This window comes from Synchiropus splendidus, chromosome 11, assembly GCF_027744825.2.
Source record: "Synchiropus splendidus isolate RoL2022-P1 chromosome 11, RoL_Sspl_1.0, whole genome shotgun sequence".
Classification (NCBI taxonomy): Eukaryota; Metazoa; Chordata; class Actinopteri; order Syngnathiformes; family Callionymidae; genus Synchiropus; species Synchiropus splendidus.
This window is the reverse complement of record NC_071344.1, coordinates 12,514,150-12,536,235: the sequence shown is the minus strand read 5'-3', so window position 1 is coordinate 12,536,235 and position 22,086 is coordinate 12,514,150. Positions and strand designations below refer to the sequence as shown.

The following is a 22,086-nucleotide window of genomic DNA, read 5'->3' as shown; positions in this document are numbered from 1 at the left end:
AATTTCGCATCAACAGATGGTCCTCACTGTGCTGTACTTGCAGTTGTTCTAACAGCTCTGTCTTTATCACAGATTTTGCCTGTAAATCGTCGTCTTTACCGGGATACGGACGTAATGGCATCCAGAGGGTGAGGACTTTACTCCACTGCGCGTTACGTCACTCAGTGACGTCAAGCTTATTTTTCTTTTTTCTCCCGAAGCCTCAAAGTGCGGACTGCTACCAGTACCAGTATGACACCAGCAGTGAGGTCAACTGGGGCAGCAGAGGTGAATTTACAACGCATTACCTATCAACAAAATCCACATCTGTTGCGCATGAATTGACTCTAGTTCTGTTTTATTTCTAAATTACAGCTGAATACAAGGTAAGCTTTTACGCCCTTTTTATTCCATGAAGCAAAATAATTTGTCTCAATACAGTTTAAAAAAAAGACAGATTAATGTTTCTTTATTGCTCTTTCACTTTCCTTGCAAGTATCAAATTTCGCAAGCACAAGATTTCTTTTATTTTCTTTTTGCATAAATCCGTATTGCAGGTTTAAAAAAGCGACACAAATAAACTTTTTTTCTTCAATACCTTTTAACATATTTACTTATACCCTTGGTTATTAATTTATAAATATGTATATACATATACAGATAATATGACATATTTCAGATTCCAGTTATTTATTTTTGTAGTCCCCCCTTAAACTGTGTTCTATGTATTTCAATGTATACATAGTATACATTACATAGTTATTTTGGAATAAAACTGAATAAGTGAAACAATAAATGTGCTCTGTCTTCATACATGAAGACTTTTCACAACGTTTTCTAATAGACACGAGGGTTACATAATCCAGCAGTCTCTTTGAACAACATAATTTCATCATGTATCTCGGCTTTTTAGTCGATTTATTTGACGTTTTCTTTCAGACGTACCCATATGATGCGCTGATAGTCACAACAAGGGGGCGCAACAGACTTCCCAAAGACGTGGAGAGAGCGCGGCTCGAGGTGAGGGTCGCAGGTCTTTCCAGTCAGAAGATGCTGCTTGAATAACAATCCCTCTTCTGCTGGTGACAGCGCCACCTGTCTCCGGAAGAGTTTGTCCAGGTGTTCGGGATGACCCTCGAGGAGTTCGACCGCCTGGCGCTGTGGAAGAGGAACGAGCTGAAGAAGCAGGCCCGACTCTTTTAGCACCGTCGACCTCTGCCAAGACTCCGGAGCAGACCGAGATGCTGCTTCGTCTCAGTCTCACTGCCATGGCTGAAAACCTGTTCCAGACCTCCTCCAGAGTCCAAGCGAATCCCGGTGGCACCGGCGTGACCTGCAGTGAGTTGAAGCAATACCGGCGTGTGACCGGATCGGCCTGGAGACTTTAGGCTCTGCCTTACTCGCGATGCTCTTAGATCTGAGTGTGAAGCACCAGCAACCTGTAGAATGTAATTGCAGTGGTTTGTTCCTGTCACTTTATCAGTGTGAATGAAGAGTTTGCTTTGTTTACGCCTCATCGCTCCTGCGTTTGCTGACTCCCTGGAATAACTGTGATCCCAAACGAACCTGGTGGTGGACTGGAGTGAACCTGAAAACCAAAGCACCAGCTGAAGGACATGAAACCATTCGGATGTGTGGAAGAAGAAACAGCTTGCAGTTTTGATTGTGAACACAGGCTTGAGAGTGGATTTAATTTCGCTCACCAAATAAACCTTTAAATACACAGCCTTTTGCCTCGTACTTTTTACTTTAAACAAAAATAAATACATTGTCATCCTGTGACGCAGCGTTTCAAGGAAGTTACTTAGTTACATTTTAAAATGTATCTTTATTTTTAAATTATTTGGAGTTTTAATCTTTAACCAAACTGACTTTTTTTTATTTCTTTCTTTTTTCAAAGGTGTAAGCTGTCAGACGATCCGAAATGCATTTCGAACAATTGTTCTATTTAATTATAATTTAGGGAATAAAAAAAACAATATTTGGATGTCGGTCGTGAGCCGCTCTCTCTAGGACCCGGCGGAGAAGCTGCTGCCGCTGACTTCCTGCCGTCAGAAACGCAGCAGCACAAGTTTGAAGTCCCACACTTCACTCACTGATGGACTGACTCGCGAACTGCTGCCCGTGTTGTGGAGGAGAGCAGCGGCTGCAGGATGGACAGCGGCGGCGGCGGCGAATGTGAGTGATTCTGCAGCATCAGGAGGAGATAAGGACGAGCGCTGTTGTGTGTGCTGCGCGAGCGGACATGCGCGGCGCAGGAAGGGTCAGCAGGTCATCTGAACTCAGGCACTTTCATCTCATTTGTGCAGAATCTGCCTGAGAACAGATTCCTTGTTGAAGGAAAACAACTGTAAAATGTGTTTGAGAAAATATCATGCCTCATGTATTCGCTTGTACTTGAATATCAGCTCAATTGCATTTAAGATTATAGCATCAACTTTATACCTGATTAAGACAGAATTTTTTTAAACCCCTTTTTAATAAATACATGGAATCAAGGTTGATCCCTTTACTATCTGAAACAGAGCATCAAACGCTTGTCAAATGAGCTTACTCAGGTCAACTAGCCATCATGCTGAAAAGATAAGAACAAAAAGTGCTGATATTTTTTTAAGGGTCAGAGATCTTAGGAGACCCTGGACTGTAAATACAAAGTCTTTGCTTACACAGCCGCAAAACCCTCTGATGGCTGTTTACCTTGAAAGTGAATCCAAGTGAAGTCAGGTATCTGGCTGTGGAGTCGGGATATTTGGGGATCAGGTGGTAGTGATGGTCACAGTTTGATATGGGACACCGGTCCTGCAGTGTCGGGGCGTGTTTGCATAGGATGAGCGGCAAATCCAAAACGCCTTTCCTCTGTGTTGCGTGTGTTTTCCTGAAGGGGAGCAGGGTCTGGGAAGCTTGTTCCTGGCAGGTGAACACTTGAGAGCGATTAAAAGGCCAACGATACTCGACTTTTCCAGTGCACGGAGCGAATGTGGAGGAAATTGGACTGACAACAGCAGGATTTCCGTTTATTCCAGCTTCATTTTTGAAGGTCCCTCTTGAGCTGTTGGAGCTATCAGTGGTGACTGGTGATGTTTCCTGTCCAGATCACCGCTTCAGTGAGGAGAGCATCGACCTGCTTATGTGCATGGTTCTTCATTTGTGAAGGACTTCCGGATGGTTTATGGCCCTGAAGGTACTTCAGTCGTCTTCAGGCGCTGTATACGTCAGATCTGTTGGAGTCAGTTTTCTTATCCTGGTGACTTGCCTGCTGGAGATAGTGTGAGGCTCAGAGTAGCCCATGTTTGTCTGAGTCAAGAAAAGACGTTTGAGGTGACTCAGACTTCAGACTGTCTCCGGAACATCCACCTGATGAGATGTTCCGGGTGATACATCTTTCTGGGTCACTGTGCCCCCAGTATTGACGTTTATTGGACCTGACCTGAAGGTGATGGTGGTCAGAGTCTGGTCCATGTCTTGGGGAACTTCCTCTGCTGATGTACCTGTTCTCACCTGACGCTCCTGTCTTCCTCACGGTGCTGTGTCAACAGGAAGTGTTAACAGAAAATCCTCGTCTGTCACTGTCCTCTCACTCAACAGTCACACACTCAGTCGCCCAGGAATTTACTGGACTGACTTTTTATGTTTGTGTAAACACCACAGGCGAAACTCACATTGACTGGTAGCGCCCCCTGGGGTGCGCCTTCCCCACCCTCCCCCTTGCACTGTCTTTGTTAGCCATGAGTCACATGTCCTGGCTTCTCCTTGGTTGGCCACCTGGTGAACCCCTGATACAGTTGTGAGTTTGCTGTCAGGCAGGTTCCAGGCCTGATGCTCTCAGGCTGCCAGCGGGATAATAAAGGAGGCGTTTGTGGTCGCAGTCTGGAAAGCATCAGTCGGGTGTGTTGGGGAGCGGCGTTCCCGCCGGAGCTCTGTGGAAATCTTGGGATTGTCGTTTGTCAGAAGTGGCCGCTGCTGCGGTGACATGACCTTGTCCGCGTGAAGACAACAAAACTCTGTTCACCTCCCACTGAGAAGAAGGAACCTGAGTGTGTCATTCAGCTCCAGCGTGCGTGGCGCGGGTCAGCAGGGCAGACGGACGCATGTCATCGTGCAGCGCTCTGTCGTCAGCAGCGCGACGACCGTTGACCTCAGCGTCGTGTCTGACTGTGAACCAAGGTCATGGTCACGAACAAAAGCTGAGGAAACAACGAAAACTGGAATTGTGTTCCAATGTTAAATGAAAGAAAAATAAAGATGAAAGTGACTGAAACTGCCTTGTCTGTTTCCAGAACAGATCAAAATGAACTTGAAATTCTAGTGAAATTGTCTTTATTTACTTCCTAAAGAAGAATTTTCAGAGTATTTGCAATCTGTAGTTGGTGGCTGGTGCTTGGTTTACCACAGCTGTCGGCAGGTTGGCACCTGATGACTGTTGGCTCTTTCTTTCCAGATTTGATGCTTTTTTTGTTTTTTTATAGTTTTTATTACTGACTATTCTTGAGGCCTATTTCAATCTTCAGTCATGTTCCAACAACCCACATTGAAGGAAACAAATAAAAATAAATTAATAAAAATATAAAAAAAATAACTAACTAACTAATGAAAACTGAACTGAAACAAAGCATTAAAAAAAAACTGCAACTCATTTAAACTAGCCGACCCTCTTTAAAACTAACTGAATTTAGAAGACAAAAGTTCCAAACTAAATAAAAACTAGCTATTGTAACAGCCCTCATCCGTGCGTGAGCACTGAAGCTGATCAAACTCATGAAGCCGCAGGCTTTTCTTTTGCCTCTGTCTGTTGCTTCTGTGATCCTCTGGTGATTCTAATAACAGCGTCTATGGAGAGATCACGTATGTTTTCATCCGCTGGAGCAGTGTTCCCGTTGCTGTCACACACACGTATCTCTGAATCAGGGCGGGCAACGCAGCCAGGCCTCAGGAGGAGCGGAATTCCCCTCTTCAACATCAGCCAGATGAAGAGATCCCTGAGATTCATGTGGCTGAGGTGCATGCTGGGAACTCATGTCGGGAATACTTCTGCTGGTGTTCCCATGGCGACAAGGCCTGGATAACATGACAGCATGAAGGGGAATATAGAGGGTGACATGTGACTTCAGCTGATCTTTCTTTGTTCATGTGACTCGCAGAGAGAAAACTAAAAAAAACTTTAAATGTGTTCAGGATTTCCGCTTCATGTGAGTAAGCCTGGTGCAGCGCCATGGCTGAAACCAGAAGAGAAATCTTCTGTCTTTAAAGATGAGCTCTCACATGATAAAACGCATTAAAGCCAAGTGGCATCATGACAACACACGGATAAAAGCATCAACGCATCACAGAGGTGGACATGAACATGAGGGTTTTCTGCATGTTTTTCACGGAACAATCCTGACAGAAACTCAAGTTCGGTCTGGACATTGCTGCTGCTTGGAGAGAGATTCACTTCTCATGATTTAGAACTGGCGTTTTTATTGTCACCACTTCAGCAAATGTCAAAACTTTCCCATCTGCTTCATTGTTGCTTCTTAACTGGCTGCGTTCCATCTTTTTTTGTTTCACAAAGTTCCTGGTAGAAACCCCGTCTTCGCCTGCCATTGGTTCCGGGCTGGAAGCCTCTTGCGCCAGCTTGCGTCTCCTGTTCTCTGTGATCCCTTCACTCCAGCATCAGCAGCAGACGGTGATTAATATGGCGCTAGGCGGATGGATTTATGATGGTTTATCCTCAGTCTACGTGTGTTTACATCTTTGGAGTCTGATCGTCATGGTGATGGTGCTGAACAGTGTCAAGTTGGATTTACTTTCTTAATCCTTCTTCAAACATGTGTCTCAGTCGTGGGGAACACATCCCATTTTGTGTTTAAAGAAAGGAGACAAAGCAGTTCTTCTCTCTGTCTTGTGTGTGTCCGTGTGGTGGCCAGTGTGTGATCCCCTTGTCTGCGCAGCATCAGTCATACAGAGCTTCCTCAGATGGATCCGACTCTTCCTCCATGTGAGAAGACGCTCTGTGAGATGGCATAGCAATGTGGTGACCTCATAAGACTCTGGGCACAATCTGGCGCTGGAAAACAGCGGTACCACTGTGGGGCCTTTGTACGGCAGCCAGCGCCGCCTTTGCCCTGAATAATATCAGACATGAGGAATTACAGAGCGAGAGGAGGCCGACACAGACCCCTCACCTCTGTGACCTTTGCCTGATGACCAAGATGTCAGTGCTCCACATGTTGGCAGATGTGATGCTGTAGAAACATCTCAGGTCCTTCAAATATCTTTGGGAAGAGTTCAGTAACTGTCAGCTGAGGTTACTGTTCTGCTCTGGACCTAGTGGAAGATCCCAGAGAACCTGCTCCAGTGCCATGGTGTGGCTGCAGCAGAAGCCGAGAGCTTGACCAACTCTGTCTGTGACCACTCTGGCTGTGTGGTGTAGAGTAGCCTGAGCTCCGGCTGTGGTTTATGACGACCAACTAACAGCAGGGAGGAAGAAGATGTTCTCTCCCTCTCCCTCTGCCTCATCACAATAATGCTTCCCACATGCTTCTGTCACCTGCTGCTCCCTGACTCAAGGGCTGTGTTGGCCTTCGTATATATATATATATATATATATATATATATAAACGAAAAAAATGAAAAAAATAAGTGATAAAGTAGTACATCTAGCTCCCGAGTGCCAGATAAATCCAGTCACAGGGTCACATCCAGATCCCGGGCTGGACTCCGCCCCCCCTTGTCCCAAACATCTTCTCTGAATAATTCATCTGCAGGTCAGATCTGACTCTGAAGAACCACCTCATTGTGTGGTGAATGGCTGAATCCTGGCTGATGTCGGGCGGAGCCCTCTGAACGGGGGTCACCAGAGACAGTAGAGTGAAGGTGAGGGGGCGGACAGGAAGAGGAAACAGAAGGCCGCAGTGATAGTGACGTCATCAGCAGCAGAGGAAGCTGGTCTCTCTTCACAGAGCATCCTCATGGCACTGCTCTGCCCAGCGACTACGCCGCGGTTCACCGTGTTTCCTCTGGACTGGTTTGCTTATCAGCAACGTTCTGACCTCCAAATGTTCACTCAGGTGCTTTATGTTTTTGACCCCACTGACAGACACGAGGAGCCCCACCCATGTTTGAATTTCCATGTGAAACGGGAACCTCTTCACTGTGTCTCGGATGAAATGTGTTTTGTTGTTGCTCTAATCTTGGAGTGGATCCGGGTCAATTGCTGTCTGTTTGGTCCGGGGTTACCAGTCCAACCCTTACAGTTTGGCTCGGAAGTGCGCCAGCTGCTGGGTCAGGTCCGCTCAGAGTTCCCAGCTCTTGACAGGACTTCCTGCCAGCAGACGCAGGGATGCCCTGCTTGCTCTCTCTCCACTCTTCATTGGACTGTCATGTGACTACAGACAGGGAGAGGTGCGGATGGATGTGTCAGATTGCATCACAGAGAGAAGTAAAACTAAAAAAAAAAAAAAAAAAAAGAACATTAATTGAAATTTCCAAAACTGGCCACGTAAACGAGAATTTTATGTTTGAGGTTGGGTTGGATTTAGCACGGGTTTGTGTTCAGCATCGCAGTAGGTGGATCAAAATAGGATGACGCCACTCTTCATGTCTATATTCTAACTAGGGCTGCACCGATCGATCGGCCGCTTTATCGGTGCCGACGTGGGCTTTTATGGTGTCATCATGATCGGCTGATCACATGACAAATATACGAATTTTTTTCTTAATTCTTGTTATTTTTTCTTTTTTTTTATTCAATTTATCATCATATATGATGATACGTGATGTTATTGCTCTAAATTGTTTTACTTCACGATCTAAAAGTGACACAACTAAACAGGCATTTCTTCACAAAATCTGCTTGTTGCTGCAAACCTGTTGTTCTCTTATTTAACTAGTGATGAGTGATGTTTGAGCTGTCCACTGAAAAGGAAATAAATGATCAGTTTCATATTAAACACTTCGGCTTTTGTATCGTATGTTCGTGTAATATATCCGTCAAATTTAAAAAAGAAAGAGTGACTTTTGTGTGTGATCGGCCTGTTGGGACCTTAAAAAAATCGATATCGTCGAAAGAAAAAATGGTGCACCCCTAATAGCATCTTAGTATTTCTGATCATACGTTTCGACCAAAAACATTTCCTCAGAACTGAAATTAGATACTGGAGTAAAATGCCTTCAAGGCACGGCTCAAATGATTCTGTTTTATGAAGAAAAAACTCACTTGAAAAATAAATAAATTAAATTAGAAATAAAATATAAAGGATCTTATTTAATAGATTCGGTTAGCAACAAGGTTTGTTTCTACTTCTACTTTCAGCTGTGAAACGTGTTTTTAGTGAAAATATATGTATATTTTTAGTACTCTGAGCTGACCTGTGATCATATGGTTCACAATATTAGAAAAAAAATCCATGTCATGTTTTCTTTTTTTCTGCTTGAAATCTGCCACACTGATGTCAGGCTTGGTTTCGGGATGTGCTGATGTGAATCTTGTCAGCGGAGCAGAACTGTCTCTGTATCCTGACTGTGCTCTGTTGGTATGAAAGTCTGGGCATGTTTTTTTCCCTTAAGAGGACCGTCACTCTTGGGAAATGCCTGGAATCTGGAGTGTTGAGGGGGAGTGGATTTCATGGCGATGGGGCAGGAGCTGGCCAAGAGAGACACTGTTGGCAGCCATGACTTTTTTTTTTTACTGCACATCTGGTGGTGTCTTAGCTCACCTCTGTTGGCATCAACTCACCGGTGAGGAGGCGGAAATGAGAGCTTGTCGGAAGTATAATCAGCTGTGAATCTGCCCTTGATGTGATTCAGCTCTATTGTTCATCCCAGGTGTGATGGCCAAGTGAGGTGGTGCTGTGTTGGATGTGACTCACTGCTTGCAGATAAGGGTTCGGCTGAAGCGCTGGAAACCTCTGCTGCAGATAATACTGTGCTTCACTAAAACAATGTGCTGTGGTCAAACCTGCAGCGTGTCTCTGGCTGTGAAGACCGAGCGCTCCCACACTGAGTCTGCAGTGAGTCACAGACCTCGGACCTGCGCCCCTCTTTCATGTCCATGAGTCCAAAGACAATAGAGTCAGGGAGACTTCCAAGAATCCCCTGCATGCTGAGGTCCATTCCGCTGGATAAGGAGATGTTTGCTCCTGTGGTTGAGGTGGAAGGATGTGGGCTCATCCCTGCGACGTAGAACACGCCGTCGTGAATTCACAGCTTTGCTCCACAGGTCAGAGGTCATGTTTGGTCACGGTGCGGAGTGCTTTTCCAGGGCGTGTCGGCGTTTTGGGTCGGAAATGTTTGGAATGCATTTGTCTCATTTCAACATCATAAATTCATGAAACTCTCCTTCCTTTGGTGTTTAATTGACTCGAGTGGATGTGCTTTTCCCAACTTATTTCGGTCATTATCTTAATCCTCTTAAGAGGTTGATAGCCTCAGAAAGTGCTGACTCATGGAACATGAGGTATTTCTTAAACGGGAGCGAGAGCACATTTCTCATTTCTTCAACTGCTCACCTTCTGTCCAGCTTCAAGCTGTGTTGACCATCTCCTCTCACAAGTCTTTTTTTTATCTGCGAGTAAATACACTTTTAATATGAACTCTGAGTGTAACTGTAATTATAACTATATAATTACAATTTCCCATTATAACTACAATGGGAAATTCCATTCATGTAGCTAGCAAGAGCTCACAGTCACAGCAGTTTCAACACATTTAAGGGAAGTAACTAGTGTGAGGGAGATCGACAGTAGTGAAACATCAGTGTACAAATACTGGTGAGGAGTAGTCTGGGTGGCCTGTCTTCAGTGTGCGTGAAGGATGAAGCAAAGACTTCTCATTCAGTTTTGGATTCGGTGACTGTATATGGCGCAGTGGTCGGCGCCCGCCGAAAGCTCCAGCCCTATGGACGTCGCCCCGCGCGGGACATTTAGAAATGTGATCCACCTGAAACTCTATTGCCTTCAGTTTGAGGGTCAGACCCCCCAAAACAGAGTGCTCTTCCATGCCGCGCCAACGAATCAAATGCAAGTCTCGCGACTACTTGGCATCCGCGATTACAAAGTCGCGTGTCCTCAAAGACATCCGAATCAGCAAATTTTGATATTATTCCCCAAAAGCTTCTCTTCATCCTGCTGATGTGCAAACTAGCCTTTTGAACCACTGAGATTCAGAACATGACGCCATTTTCACTAGCTCTCCGTCCAAGGGCTACTGACTGTGACGTGGATGAGCTTTTGATTTGATTTTTGATTTAACTCACTGTAACTCACTCACCAAGTGAGAGACACAAGATCCTGCCCTTCGCTGAAAGATAGTCTCCTGTCTGCCGGTGAGTCATTGTTGCGTTAAAGGTTGTGTGTTCGACTTGTATAGCTGCAGGGTTTGTGCGATTGAGGGCATGTCACGTCGTGTCGGTGCCAAAGAGCCCGCCTCCGGGCCACAAGTGATCCACGTGTAACTTAGCAAAAGTCTCGACTTGCCCTCTCGATCCACTTCACTCGCTCCTGAGACGATAAAATGTGATGGGAGTTTCACCAACAGCGAGCGCGAGATCACTTTTACCTGTGGTGTGTTGCATTACTTACCTGCAAAACAAACTTAGACTTAGACTTAGACTTTCTTTATTGTCATTGCACAAAAACATATCACTACATTATGGCTACGAAATTTCGGTCTGAGGCCTCCGGTTTCCAATATATGTAGAGGTGGATATATGTATCCACCTCTACATATATGTATATGTAGAGGTGAGTAAGTTGTGGGTCAGATGGAGGATCAATGCTTTAAAGTCAAAACAAAGTTGTGTTCTTCAGAGGAAACATGAGTGGGTCGCACAAGTCATGAAACTGGCTTGTATTACTGGAGCACTAGCTGCCGATAACTGTACCGTGTATCTATGTGTAGGATCTTCCTTTACCTTCCCTCAGGCTGCTTCAACTTGGGCATCAAATGGCATCAGTGTACGTAGCTTTTCTTTTTTTGGGGGACATTTTCCCCTCTGACCATCTTATTATTGTCGTAGCAATCATTATTTCCCAGTTAGCGTCCTCATCACACATGCGTGTCCGGGCCAGTTTGACTTGCACTAATCCGTTAAAGCCTCTCTAAAGTCCATTAGGGTCCAGTAGACGACCTGTAATCCTCGACAGGTAATGAGTGTTTTCATTCAGCTGCAGCCTCTTAAACACCGGGGCCTTTTAAAATACCCACAAGTCAATGGAGAGATGAAGTGGTGGAATTAGGAGGGATACATGACTCACTTTTAAAAATAAGTAATGACAAGATAAACTGCTTAAATGCCGGATTATTTGGCCTTAAACATTACGACCACCAGCCTTGCTACTGTTCCAGTCTCCAATGTGGTCAGTGGTTAGTTTAATAGATGTAACAGAAGATGTACTGCTAGTTCTGAAAGTACGTAAGTGAAGACACTCACAACAGCACCGTAGTGCAGATGTGTAGATTTGTCTTGCCATTTTTATCGTTGGTTCAGGGAGTGGAGAAGTAACGGCACGACTTGTTCACTCCGGTTTCCTCAGTGTCTCTTTAAATCCTAGTGTAGGATGGCTGAATATCGCGATACGTATCGTGAGATGGGTTTGTAGCTACAGCCCTAGCTTTGTCATCATATGATGAAAAAACATGACGTGCTATAAACATTTTACCGAGGCAAAACAGAGAAGGGAAGCACCTGTTAAACATCTGCGAATCTTTGGAAATGTACATCGGAATCTGGGTTTTATCGTAAACAACTGAATCTGGCTCCACGGCTCGTCTTCAGTTAGGCGGGAAAACATGGGATGTGACCCACCAGGTCCAACGATTTTAATGGCTCTACCACGGAACTTCTCAGGTGCTAGTTAAAAATTAATAAAGCGCTCTGGAGGAGGAATGTGGAACAATAAAGAAGGCGCTTTTGGAGGACGCCTGTGTTTACAGAAGAAGCCTCTCGCAGGTGCTATACGATCCCCAGGATTACAGCGCAGGGGGACACAAACACACGGAGCGCCGCCATCTCCCGGCCCCCTGAAAGAACAGAGGAGGGAGATAAGAGATCAGGGGGAGGAGAGGGAGGGAGAGGTAGGTGTGTGTGAACTCAGCAGCAGGAAGGCTATCGCTGGCTTCCACTACAAAGAGCAGGGAGGAATATCTGCTGCGGTTCATGATGGTGGGGCTCTCAACGACCACGGTCCAGGGTAAGGCTCCATGGGGTTGTTTTCTTCAGGCAGAGAGGGAATTGTTTGGACTTTCTCGGGAAAATTGCTGTTTAGCTGGGAAGATGTTTGGTGCGACCTCGGTGGTGTGGTTGACCCAATCACTGCCTCTTTACTTTCAAACTCAACCATCTTAAAGCAGAAACAAGACGGTCACATGTGAGGCCATGTATTTGTTTGGTGTCTGTAGCTGTAAATCCAGTGATACTTGTTCAGTTCATGCTGGTCACGGTGTGTTCAGAAATGTTCAGTTAAAAATCTGAACTGAAAACAGGACGGTGGATCGACGCGAGGTGAGATTATTCCTCTTCATATCTGAGCTGTTGGACGTGTCAGCACAGGTGCTCCATCAGCATGCAGGAATCACTCGCACATTTTAAAAGCCTCGCAGAGGAACCGACGCTCACACGGTGCCCGCTCTGCGCTGTGAACACAGTGAGGAATGTGTCCGCTGCTCTGCAGCGACAGTCGCACCCGTGTGAAGAGGTAAATGTTTGACTGGCCCCAGAGCTTCTAATGCCTTCACACATTCCTGCCAGCGCAGTCGCGGCCTGCGCCCCTCTTGTTGACTCAGTGTGTGGGGATTACTAGGCTGTGGAGGTGTACGCTCTTGTTCAGTTGAACCACACCATCATCCACATTTCGAGGGAAAACACCACAGATATTGTGTTAAACTGCTGTTCCTCAGACAGCTTGTGTAGGGTCCCAGGGCCGCAGTGGTCGGGGTCATTGGTTGCTTTGACACATCAGGGTCCACCATGTTGCTGGAAGAACACATGAGTAGTGTGAACTTTGAAGTGAACTGAAATATTTGCTGCCAAAAACTGGTCATAATATGCTGCTGCAGTAGTAATGAGCCATTGAAGGCATCATCCGCAATCCAAGCTTTTCATATGTTTAGTTTTTGTTCTATTTAGGAGCTAGTATGTGCAACAAATAACTAGCTCAGATAAAAGTTGGGTTACAGTTTAGTGAACATATATTTCCACAAATAAACTACTTAATCCTCACAAAATACCAGTTTCGCCCTGTTCAGACTATGTTCTGCTCTGAAACGCTCACTCCCAACATCACCAGTATTAACAGTTAGTAACAGGTAATTGTTATGTGTTCCCCATTTTTAAATGTTGCCAAAGGTTTTTGCCTCTCCCTTTACTGTTGCAGTGCATTATGGGCTTTTTATCTGCGGGCCGTTGTTAAACTATGGTGAACGTCCGCCATACAGAGCAGCTCCAACGTTCAGTCTGCCCCGGTCTCTGTGCATCAGAGGAAGATGAACTCTCGAGTTTCTTGATCAAGCAGCTGAGGAATTCACTCTGTGGAGGCAAAAAAGCAGCCAGATTTCCCTGCCTCTTCTGCCTTCAGTGGCGTCCAATACAACAAGTGCGAGCAGGTCTTGAGCAGCAGGAACCAGACCCGGGGATGGAAGGGTGGGCTCCCGCTCCTCATGTGCCAAGCGCTACGCAGTCCTTCCGCTCTGCTCACTCTCTGGCGCGAGTGGAAATAACACGTAATATTGGATAATCGGCTTTTCTCCGTCCAAGTGGGACTGCAGAAGAGTTTGACCAGTGTTGCGTCAGCTCTGGAGCCCGCTCCTAGAAAGAGCGAGCGACGGGTGTGGATTTCAACTCCCCCCCTGCTTCACAAGTGAAGGGGAAACCCAGGAACGCTCCCGAGCCAAAAGCTGAACAGCTGTAACCTCTGGCAGCCAGGAGGCGTCCGGAGAACCGCCAGCCAAAAAGCCTCCTCCTTTTCCTCGTTCCCCCTGAGTGGATCTGATCACGGCTGTGGTCTGTGAGTGCAGGAGTCTCTCATGTATTCACTACAATGGAAGGAAACAGCACGAGTAGAGAAGACAAAGTGGTGAAACGCACAGCTCTGCTGACCTTGGCGGATGCTGTTGTTGCTGGACCCACCTAAAGAAAGTATGTCAGCCTTGAAGGAGTGGGACTCGGATCGTCTTCAGGTCTTACAAGTCACTTGAGCTCGTGAACCTCTCAGTCACGCGGCCGTTTCCTCTGAAGCCTGAAGTTAATTCACCTTCATCTGTCGGCTGGTCAGACAAAGACTCAGGTTTTTCTTGCTCAGCGACCGGTCCCATGCCTCACCCAGCACGGTGCACGGCCCAGCAGCTCTGAGACGGCTGGACTGTGTGGGAAAGCCCGAGTCAGCAGCGATGACTCAGATGCTGATCAGGTCGGAGGATTACGCTGAGTGAGAAGGCCACAAAGGGAGTCGCTGTTGGGAGTAGAGCAAGATAAATGAGGCTTTAAACACACGTCTGTTACACACAGAGTGAAGCATCAGGTTCACATCGCTCAGAGTCATGTGAGCACTTTTCCCTCCAGGCACTCTGCTTTCCTCCCACAGTTGAAAAACTGAGGTTAGTTGATGACTATAAATTGTGTCAAAGTGTGGGTTGAATTGTTTTGGAGTTCTTCAAATATACATTAAATCACTTTCTCAACTGGGAATCTGCTTTTTTAAAGAACATAAACCAGATCTTCCATCACAAGAGGAACGTCACCTATTGACACATACTTTCTGTCATTTGTTTTCTGTTACGTGTGTTTAGTATTGTTTTGTTGTACAACCAAGTGGTTACAAGCGCAAGAATGATTGCTCCGAAATGTACATTTAAAATTTATGGAAATCCATCACTTAAATGATAAATATTGTATAGTAAATATTATGTGTTTTGCTAATGAACGTGAAACATACATTTATATATGTTTATTTATTTTGTCTCAGAAGTTTTTAGATTTTGTAAACAGGAAATATCTCATTCTAAACAGGAATTTCCAGTTGTTCTTAAATCGTTTAGTAGGCACCATAGTTTTCCTGAGGTTTTTGAGGGTCAGTTAAGATGCTATGATCCTTTTGTAAGTGGAACCCAGCGTGCTGCACACACCGGAACAGGACTCCAAAACAGCACTCATGCGCCTGGGCTTCGTTGAGACTCCTGTCTGACCTTTGACCGCTCTGCTAATACACATAGCCCCTTACGTCTGACCTTTGCCCCCTGAGCAGCCATGGAGGTGCTGGTGAGTGAGCTGGGAGTCCTGCTGAAGATGCTGGACCAGGAGAACCTGAGCTCCTCCACGCAGGAGAAGAAGACCTCCGTGTGGAATCTGCTGCAGCAGATTGAGCCCTCAGGTCAGTCTTGGCAGACGTCTCCAAACATTCCACTCATTTCCGACCTCATTTCTTTCTTCTTCAGTCTCCAGAACAGACTACATCTACATGAACTCCTCCGTGTACAGAAATGGAACCAGCTTTGTGGAGTCCCTCTTCGAGACATTCGGTGAGTTTATTTGATGTTTACTTTTCCACAGAGTGAGTTCATGTTGGCTTCTTGTCGCACAGATTGTGAGATCGGAGACTTAAAGGACGTGACTGAAGACATGCAGCAAGACTTGAACTCCAAGAAAGAGGCTGCCAAAGAGGCAAGAGTCCTGCACGAAGCGCAGGTGTCCACTCATTGGTCAACTCTACCTTTTTCCATTATCCATGGTTGAGATTTTTAAGTGATCCCCTCTGCAGAAGGGTGAAGCCTCACCAGCTCCTCACGCACCGGACTCACCGCCTCCTCTGCCCACCACGCCTCCACCTGAGGACTACTACGAGGAGGCGGTGCCTCTCAGTCCCGGCAAGTTACCTGAATACATCATTACCAGAGGTCGGTTGTTTTCTTCTTCCACTTAGCTGTTTAGTTTTTAATCCTATAAACCAGGCTTCCAGGTGGGAAAACATCTGCAGACTCCCATTCACTCTCCTGTGTGCTCATGGCTACACCACGAATATTACTACAATGATGTGATGGTTTGTTTGTATTATTTTGTTCTGTTATTTGTTGACTTTGAAAATTATGTTTAAACTGTCTACAATTTTGTTTTTGTATAGTATTTTTAAAAACCAAAAATAAACAAAATTTATCAAAAAAGTCTATCTCTTCATGACAAAAGAAGTTTACCTCCCTAGTTTAAAGCAAAAACGAGATGAAAGAACGACACATGAGATGTAAATCCAGTGCAGGTGTGAATTATTAAGCATGGCTCTTGTCATCCCTCAGTCCGGTCCAGTCCTCCAAATTCAATCGAGGATGGATACGAGGAAGCAGAAACCAACTATCCAGCCAACTGCGTCAATTCCCGCCGCAAAAACTCATGTGAGTGATTAAAGTTCAGCCTATTCAAATTCAGATCCACCTTCACAAGCTTCTTCCTGACTATGTCCTAACATGAGTGGCCTGTTTTGCTTTTCTAGACAACGATTCTGACGCCCTGAGCAGCTCCTACGAGTCGTACGAAGAGGACGAGGAGGAGCGAAGCGCCGCCGCTCGCCTCACACATCAGTGGCCGTCAGATGAAAGCTCCATGCCTCCGGTCAGGGACTGTCGTATCTGTGCTTTCCTGCTGCGCAAGAAGCGTTTCGGCCAGTGGGCCAAGCAGCTCACTGTCATCCGGGAGAACCGGCTGCAGGTGAGAGGCAACAGGTTTCAGAGTGAGAGGACGACAGACAACTGGCCTCTTTCTGCAGTGCTACAAGAGCTCCAAGGACACGTGCCCCTACGTGGACCTGCTGCTGCCCCAGTGCACTGTGGTCTACGCTCCCAAAGACAGCAAGAGGAAGCACCACGAGCTTCGCTTCACCTTAGCAAATGGAGATGTCCTGGTCCTGGCTGTTCAGAGCAAAGAGCAGGCCTACAGATGGCTGAGGGTGCGTAGTGACGTCAAGCTGACAGTGACCGTGTGTGTCATGGAGACGGTGTCGTGTCCCTGCAGGTCATCAGAGAGGTGAAAGGTCAGTGCACTGCGCCAGAGGAGCCTTCGTCGCCCGTCGTGCCAAGGAAAACAGAGCTGGATAAGGTAAGTGCAGAGGCCGGCTCTTCTTCCTCCCGACACATCATTCATGTTGGGAGTTGAGGTGAGGAAAAGTCGGCGCAGGCATCAATCGTGTTGTCACTAGTCACGACCCTGAACTAATGTTGGGCTGTCCCGCACCGCAACCTGTGTTTCTGCGGAGGGCGACGTGGAAATGTGGGGTAATTACCAGCGATGAAAGGGGAGGAACGTGAAGCGCAGTGCAGATACTGATCATAAACACGAAAGCACAGGAAGAAAGGAGGGACTGAAAATGACAGGGTTTCTTTCATCGTTGTTTATTAGTAAATAACAGACATGTCAACGGAGCAGGACATTCTTCTTTCATCCTCCGACATGTGCGTCCTGTTGTTCAAGATGGCGTCTACTTTATCACAACAGTGAGCACCTTTCCGGCTTAACATTCACATGAAGTATTGTCTTAGATTTTCAGATGAAATAGCAGCAGCAAGGTCTGCGGTGGAAAGTGCTGCTCTCTGAAATGTTTGAATCCTGACAGTATTTATTTTAGGGGGGCGGGGAGAGAGGTAGTAAAGGGAGGAGCCCGAGTCATTACCGTGACTGTGATAATTATATATCATAGTACTCTGCCGAAACATCCCTGAGACTTGTCTGATCAATTGTTGTCGCCCGGAGGGTCTCAGATCTACTGTACTGTTTTCATCCTCAACGGCGTCAAGGTTCCTGGGAAGAATTTAAATCAGTGGAAAGCATGTTGTTTTCTTCCTCAGAGACTGTCTGCCGAGAGAAACGCATCTGACTCAGACGGCGTCGGCGTATCGACGGCGGAGACGACGTGCAGGGAAAACGGTGAGCTCGATGGCGTGATAGACATAAAATACACTGCATTATTCTCATTACCGTCTCAAGTTTGGAGGTTCTCAGTACTGCATCCTTAAGGTCATACTGATGGCAAACCTGCCTCTGACTCATCCACTTATCTGGATCCCTGCAAACAGTTACATTAAAACTGTTACATTTTTAAAGCCTGCTACTGTGAAACGTATCAATGGAAGCATGAGAGTAGCTTGGTGTATGCCTCAGTCACCTCCATGTTGCTAAGTTACTATTACTTCAGATACAACACATCTATCGTTCTGGTAATACGAAGAAAGCACCATTTATTCAGAAACTTGTTGAGTTTAATCCCAAAACCTGCCAAATACCAATACAAATACCAGGCATGTTAATGGCGCTAGCTCCGTGTCGGTGACGGCGTTGAACCATCGCTCTGAAGTGCATCAGTCAGCACCATTGCTGTCTACACAGCTCAATAGAACAGACGGCTCCTCGCAACCTGTCAACTTCCATCCATTTGAAGATCATGCAAACTTTCTGTTCAGTGATCGTCCTGGAATATTCCCACCTTCTGCCTCCCCGACTTTTGTGAGGTGGTGTCAGATGACATCTAACTCTCATTTGTGTCACAGGGAAGGTGAAACGTGGGGCTTTCGCAGCTGGGCGGAAGATCACTCGCATCATCAGCTTTTCTAAGAAGAAGCCCCCTCGTCCAGGGGAGTCCCGGACAACCTGCGCTGACCCCCGTCAAGGTCCCCAACTTTCTTCTGCTGCATGTAAATGACAGTGAAGTCTGACGGCGGTCCTCGTGCAGGCTACCTGTCGGTCCTGGTGAACCAGGTGTGGCAGGAGCACTGGTGTTGCGTGTGCAGAGGCGTCCTGCACTTCTACCATGACAGAGGAGACCCGCGGAGCTCCCTGACCCCGCTGCCCCTGCACGGCTGCGAGGTGATCCCCGGGCTCGGACCCAAACATCCCTTTGCCTTCCGGATTCTGCAGTCCAGCTGTACAGTGGCTGCTCTGGAGGTAACGTGAACGAACTCTGTCATTCGTCTTTATCAACTTATCAAATACACTCTTAAAATAAAGAAAATAACAAGCTAAAAGTACATGTTTAGTCCTATAGTACATAAACTTTATCAGCTGGCTTTAAATAAGACTATACATATATATATATATATATATATATATATATATATATAGAACAGAATGTTTAGGTGTTCAGTCTTGAAAGCTGCCTAGTTAGATTCACAGTTTCCCAACTCTGTTGCTGTGTTTCCTTTGCTATTTTAGGCGTCCAGCTCTGATGATCTCGGGAAATGGCTTGGGGTCCTCCTGGCCGAGGCCGGCTCTGCGACCGGACCCGAGTCTCTCCATTACGACTACGTTGACGTGGACACAATTGCCAATATCCGCGACGCGGCGCGACATTCCTTCCTGTGAGTGAAACAGGGGGGTGGGGAGGTGGAGGGGTCATGACTCGGTCAGAGCGCAGGATGTTTCCAACGCGTGCAGACTTGACTTCTGACTCCTCTCTGATCTTCAGATGGGCTACATCCTCCGGCGGGGTCATCGCTGACTTCAGGACATATGACGAGGTTCCGATGGAGGACACGCAGGTGCGCTTCACACTATCCACCTGGACAAGGCTTCTTCAAATGTGATTCAAAAGTGTTCGTGGATGAGCTGATCGTCTGGCTGGCCCTGGTCACTCACTCATGTGTCTGCGACTTGGCCAGTCCTCCAAGGCTGAAGGAGAGTGGGTGTGTGGCGGGGGAGCAGCTAAGTGTTCGACAGGAGGTCAAAAGGTTGCGCTGCCTTTCCTAACCCGACACTCCTCTGCTCTCACCTCCTGCAGCCGCAGACCCTCTGGCGCTCATCCATCAAGCGTCCGCTCCGACACCTTCATTGCTCAGATGTTTCTCTCTCCTTGCAGAAGTCTGGCAGTCAAGGGCGGCGCCGCTCCAGCTTCTCTAGCAGCGACTCCGACAAGACTAAACCGCTGGTCTCGCTCAAGAGGACGGGCTCTAGTACGTCTGCACACAGTCATGTGACCCATTTCAGACCTAGCTGTATTGATGTCAGCGCTGCTCGCCGTTTCTCCTCCGCCTGTCACATCAGAGCGTGAGGCTCCCAGTAACCTGAGCTTTATTGGACACTCCCATTAGATGCGCTCTCCCGGCTCCTGCCCTCCTCCCTCTGCTGGTGCGAGATCTCATGTCGGTTTCACTCGGTCCTTCCTCCCGCTGAATGTTAATTTACTGCACTGGAGCTTTGTGGGACCAAGGTGTCCCCTTTTCTTCCCATGACCCTGTCGTCGTTTGACCTTTGACCTCTCGTGTCCGCCGCCCTCCTCACAGATGCCAACCAGTATGGGAAGTATGGGAAAACACGGGCGGAGGAGGATGCCAAGCGATACCTGAAGGAGCAAGAGGAGATGGAAGGAGAGCGGGATGGGATTCGTAACGCGCTGCTGACTCTACGACAGGAAAAGAAGGAGCTGAAGGAGGAGTTAAAAAGCGCTTCGGGTAAGAAAACACTGCTGCTCACGTCATGACTGACATTTTCTCACGACTCTGAAACCTTTAACTTGAAGCATGAAATTCAGTCAAGACTGGAATGTCATCCCCACCTTTCACTGATATATTGATTATTCCACATACATTTTGAAATCATATTGTTTTCCATTTCTTTGAAGTTCCGCTGAGCTGATCGTTTTGATATTATAATCTGAAAACACACCGCTAGGTGTCGCCTGAAACTAGGCTGAGCTCATCATCCATGAATGTTGTCTTGTCAATCTGTTCCGCAAATATGTGCTCCACACAAGCAAGTTCTTTTCCTGTATGTTTTCCTGTCTTCAAAACTAGCTGAATCTTAGTTACTGTTGGAATGAGTTCTAACACTGAGGCAAGTTAAAAACTAATTCAGCTCAGTTCAGTTGACTTTCTTTGAACTGCACACTTTGAATAAAACGCTGTTAATTATTATGTTTATTGTCAATATGGTTTATCAACTTCATGTTCCATGGTGACTCCGCTTGAGTGAGATCACTTAATACATGCGACATACTTACTCTTGATGTTCATCGTCTTTGTAAAATCCAGAGCCCAGAAAGCTGGTTCTGAACCAGAGAGTGTCCCAGCTGGAAGAGGCTTGTCGGGCCAAGGAGGCAGAGAGGGTGGACCTGGAGCTGAGACTGACTCATGTCAAAGAGAACCTCAAGAAAAGCTTGGCAGGTGGAGCTCTGGGTGCCCCGGTGGAGAAGGTGGCCCCAGTGAAGGTATGTGAAGTTTAAACCAGAGATTTTGGTCTGCAGACCTTCACTCCACGCTGCTGCTTTGCAGGGTTCGAGGAAGAAGACCCAGAACATCTACAGCGAGTCTCTGCCGGTGAACTGTGCGTATGAGATGCAAAAGAGACCTCCTTCTGTGTACGCCTCGTCTTCAGGCACGGTCATGCAGAAAGCCAAGGTACTTCAGCTTTTGTGTGGATCAGCCATATTATTATTATTTATTTCACTGAAAATATATAAATAAAAAAGTTCTAAACGAAACTAAGTACATTTTGGACTCACGTGTGTCTGAATTGAACGCAACAAATCGGACTGATTTTCTGATCCCAGTAAGTCCAGTCAGGTGACTTTGAGTGTTTTTGTTTGTACAGGAATGGGAGTCGAAGAAAGGAAGCTAAGAGAGGCATCAAGGAAATAAGACTTTATGGCGGATAAAAGTGCCACCAAGTGGAGAGCAGTGGTCCATCAACTGTCAAACGCTTCACAGCTTGAACGCATTTCTTAGTGTGATGATAAGATTCAACCACTAGGTGGAGGTACAGCTTCTGTATGGTCTCATTTAATGACGGCAGAAGAGGGCCGGGGGTCATGAGAGATTGGTGGAGGTAAGTCGAGACTTTAGGGTCATGTTTTGTCATTTGTACATACAGAAGTGACTACTATTGTTTTTAATCGTTTGACCAACCTGATCACTGCATTCAGTTTTGGAGCCCAACTTTCTGCAGAGCACAAACTCACAAGTCAGTTCAAGTTCCAGCATTTTAGATTTCAGACAGGCGTGGTGACCTTTTGCACTTTATGAGTCTCTAACATGTGTAAGCAGGAATCTTTTATAAGGTGTTCAATATTTGACGCAATAAAAAGTCTCAATTCAACCTTGTTTGTTTTGTTTTGAAGTGTGCTTTCCAAAGGAGTTCAATGTCAATAACAAGTGAGGTCTTTA

The 22,086-nt window shown here is 46.4% G+C and overlaps 2 protein-coding genes across 11 annotated transcripts in view; both read left to right on the top strand.

Moving 5' to 3' along the window:
- Positions 1-1,697, top strand: part of ablim3 (actin binding LIM protein family, member 3) — a 41,615-nt gene extending 39,918 nt beyond the window's left edge. For all 7 annotated transcript variants that reach the window (XM_053879291.1, XM_053879289.1, XM_053879286.1 and 4 more), the window contains 5 exons: positions 73-128; positions 201-267; positions 355-365; positions 919-999; positions 1,069-1,697. In XM_053879291.1, coding sequence (XP_053735266.1) covers positions 73-128; positions 201-267; positions 355-365; positions 919-999; positions 1,069-1,182 — 329 coding nt within the window. In that variant the 3' untranslated portion in view covers positions 1,183-1,697. The remainder of the gene's footprint in view (positions 1-72; positions 129-200; positions 268-354; positions 366-918; positions 1,000-1,068) is intronic.
- A 326-nt stretch (positions 1,698-2,023) lies between these two features.
- afap1l1a (actin filament associated protein 1-like 1a) lies at positions 2,024-22,001 on the top strand. Of its 4 annotated transcripts, none has more exons than XM_053879741.1 (19): positions 2,024-2,157; positions 15,198-15,323; positions 15,388-15,471; positions 15,534-15,637; positions 15,711-15,846; positions 16,240-16,335; positions 16,434-16,648; positions 16,707-16,886; positions 16,952-17,035; positions 17,782-17,860; positions 18,481-18,600; positions 18,663-18,874; positions 19,142-19,287; positions 19,395-19,467; positions 19,785-19,878; positions 20,209-20,376; positions 20,956-21,131; positions 21,196-21,321; positions 21,515-22,001. In XM_053879741.1, the coding sequence occupies exons 1-19, from the start codon at positions 2,133-2,135 to the stop codon at positions 21,539-21,541; spliced, it is 2,271 nt and encodes a 756-aa protein (XP_053735716.1). In that variant the 5' UTR covers positions 2,024-2,132; the 3' UTR covers positions 21,542-22,001. The 4 variants fall into 4 exon arrangements, with proteins under 4 accessions (XP_053735716.1, XP_053735718.1, XP_053735717.1 ...); XM_053879743.1 differs by lacking the exon at positions 2,024-2,157 and adding an exon at positions 10,761-12,149 and having other exon boundaries at positions 15,711-15,816; XM_053879742.1 differs by lacking the exon at positions 2,024-2,157 and adding an exon at positions 10,763-12,149 and having other exon boundaries at positions 15,534-15,613.
- Positions 22,002-22,086: the final 85 nt, after the last annotated feature.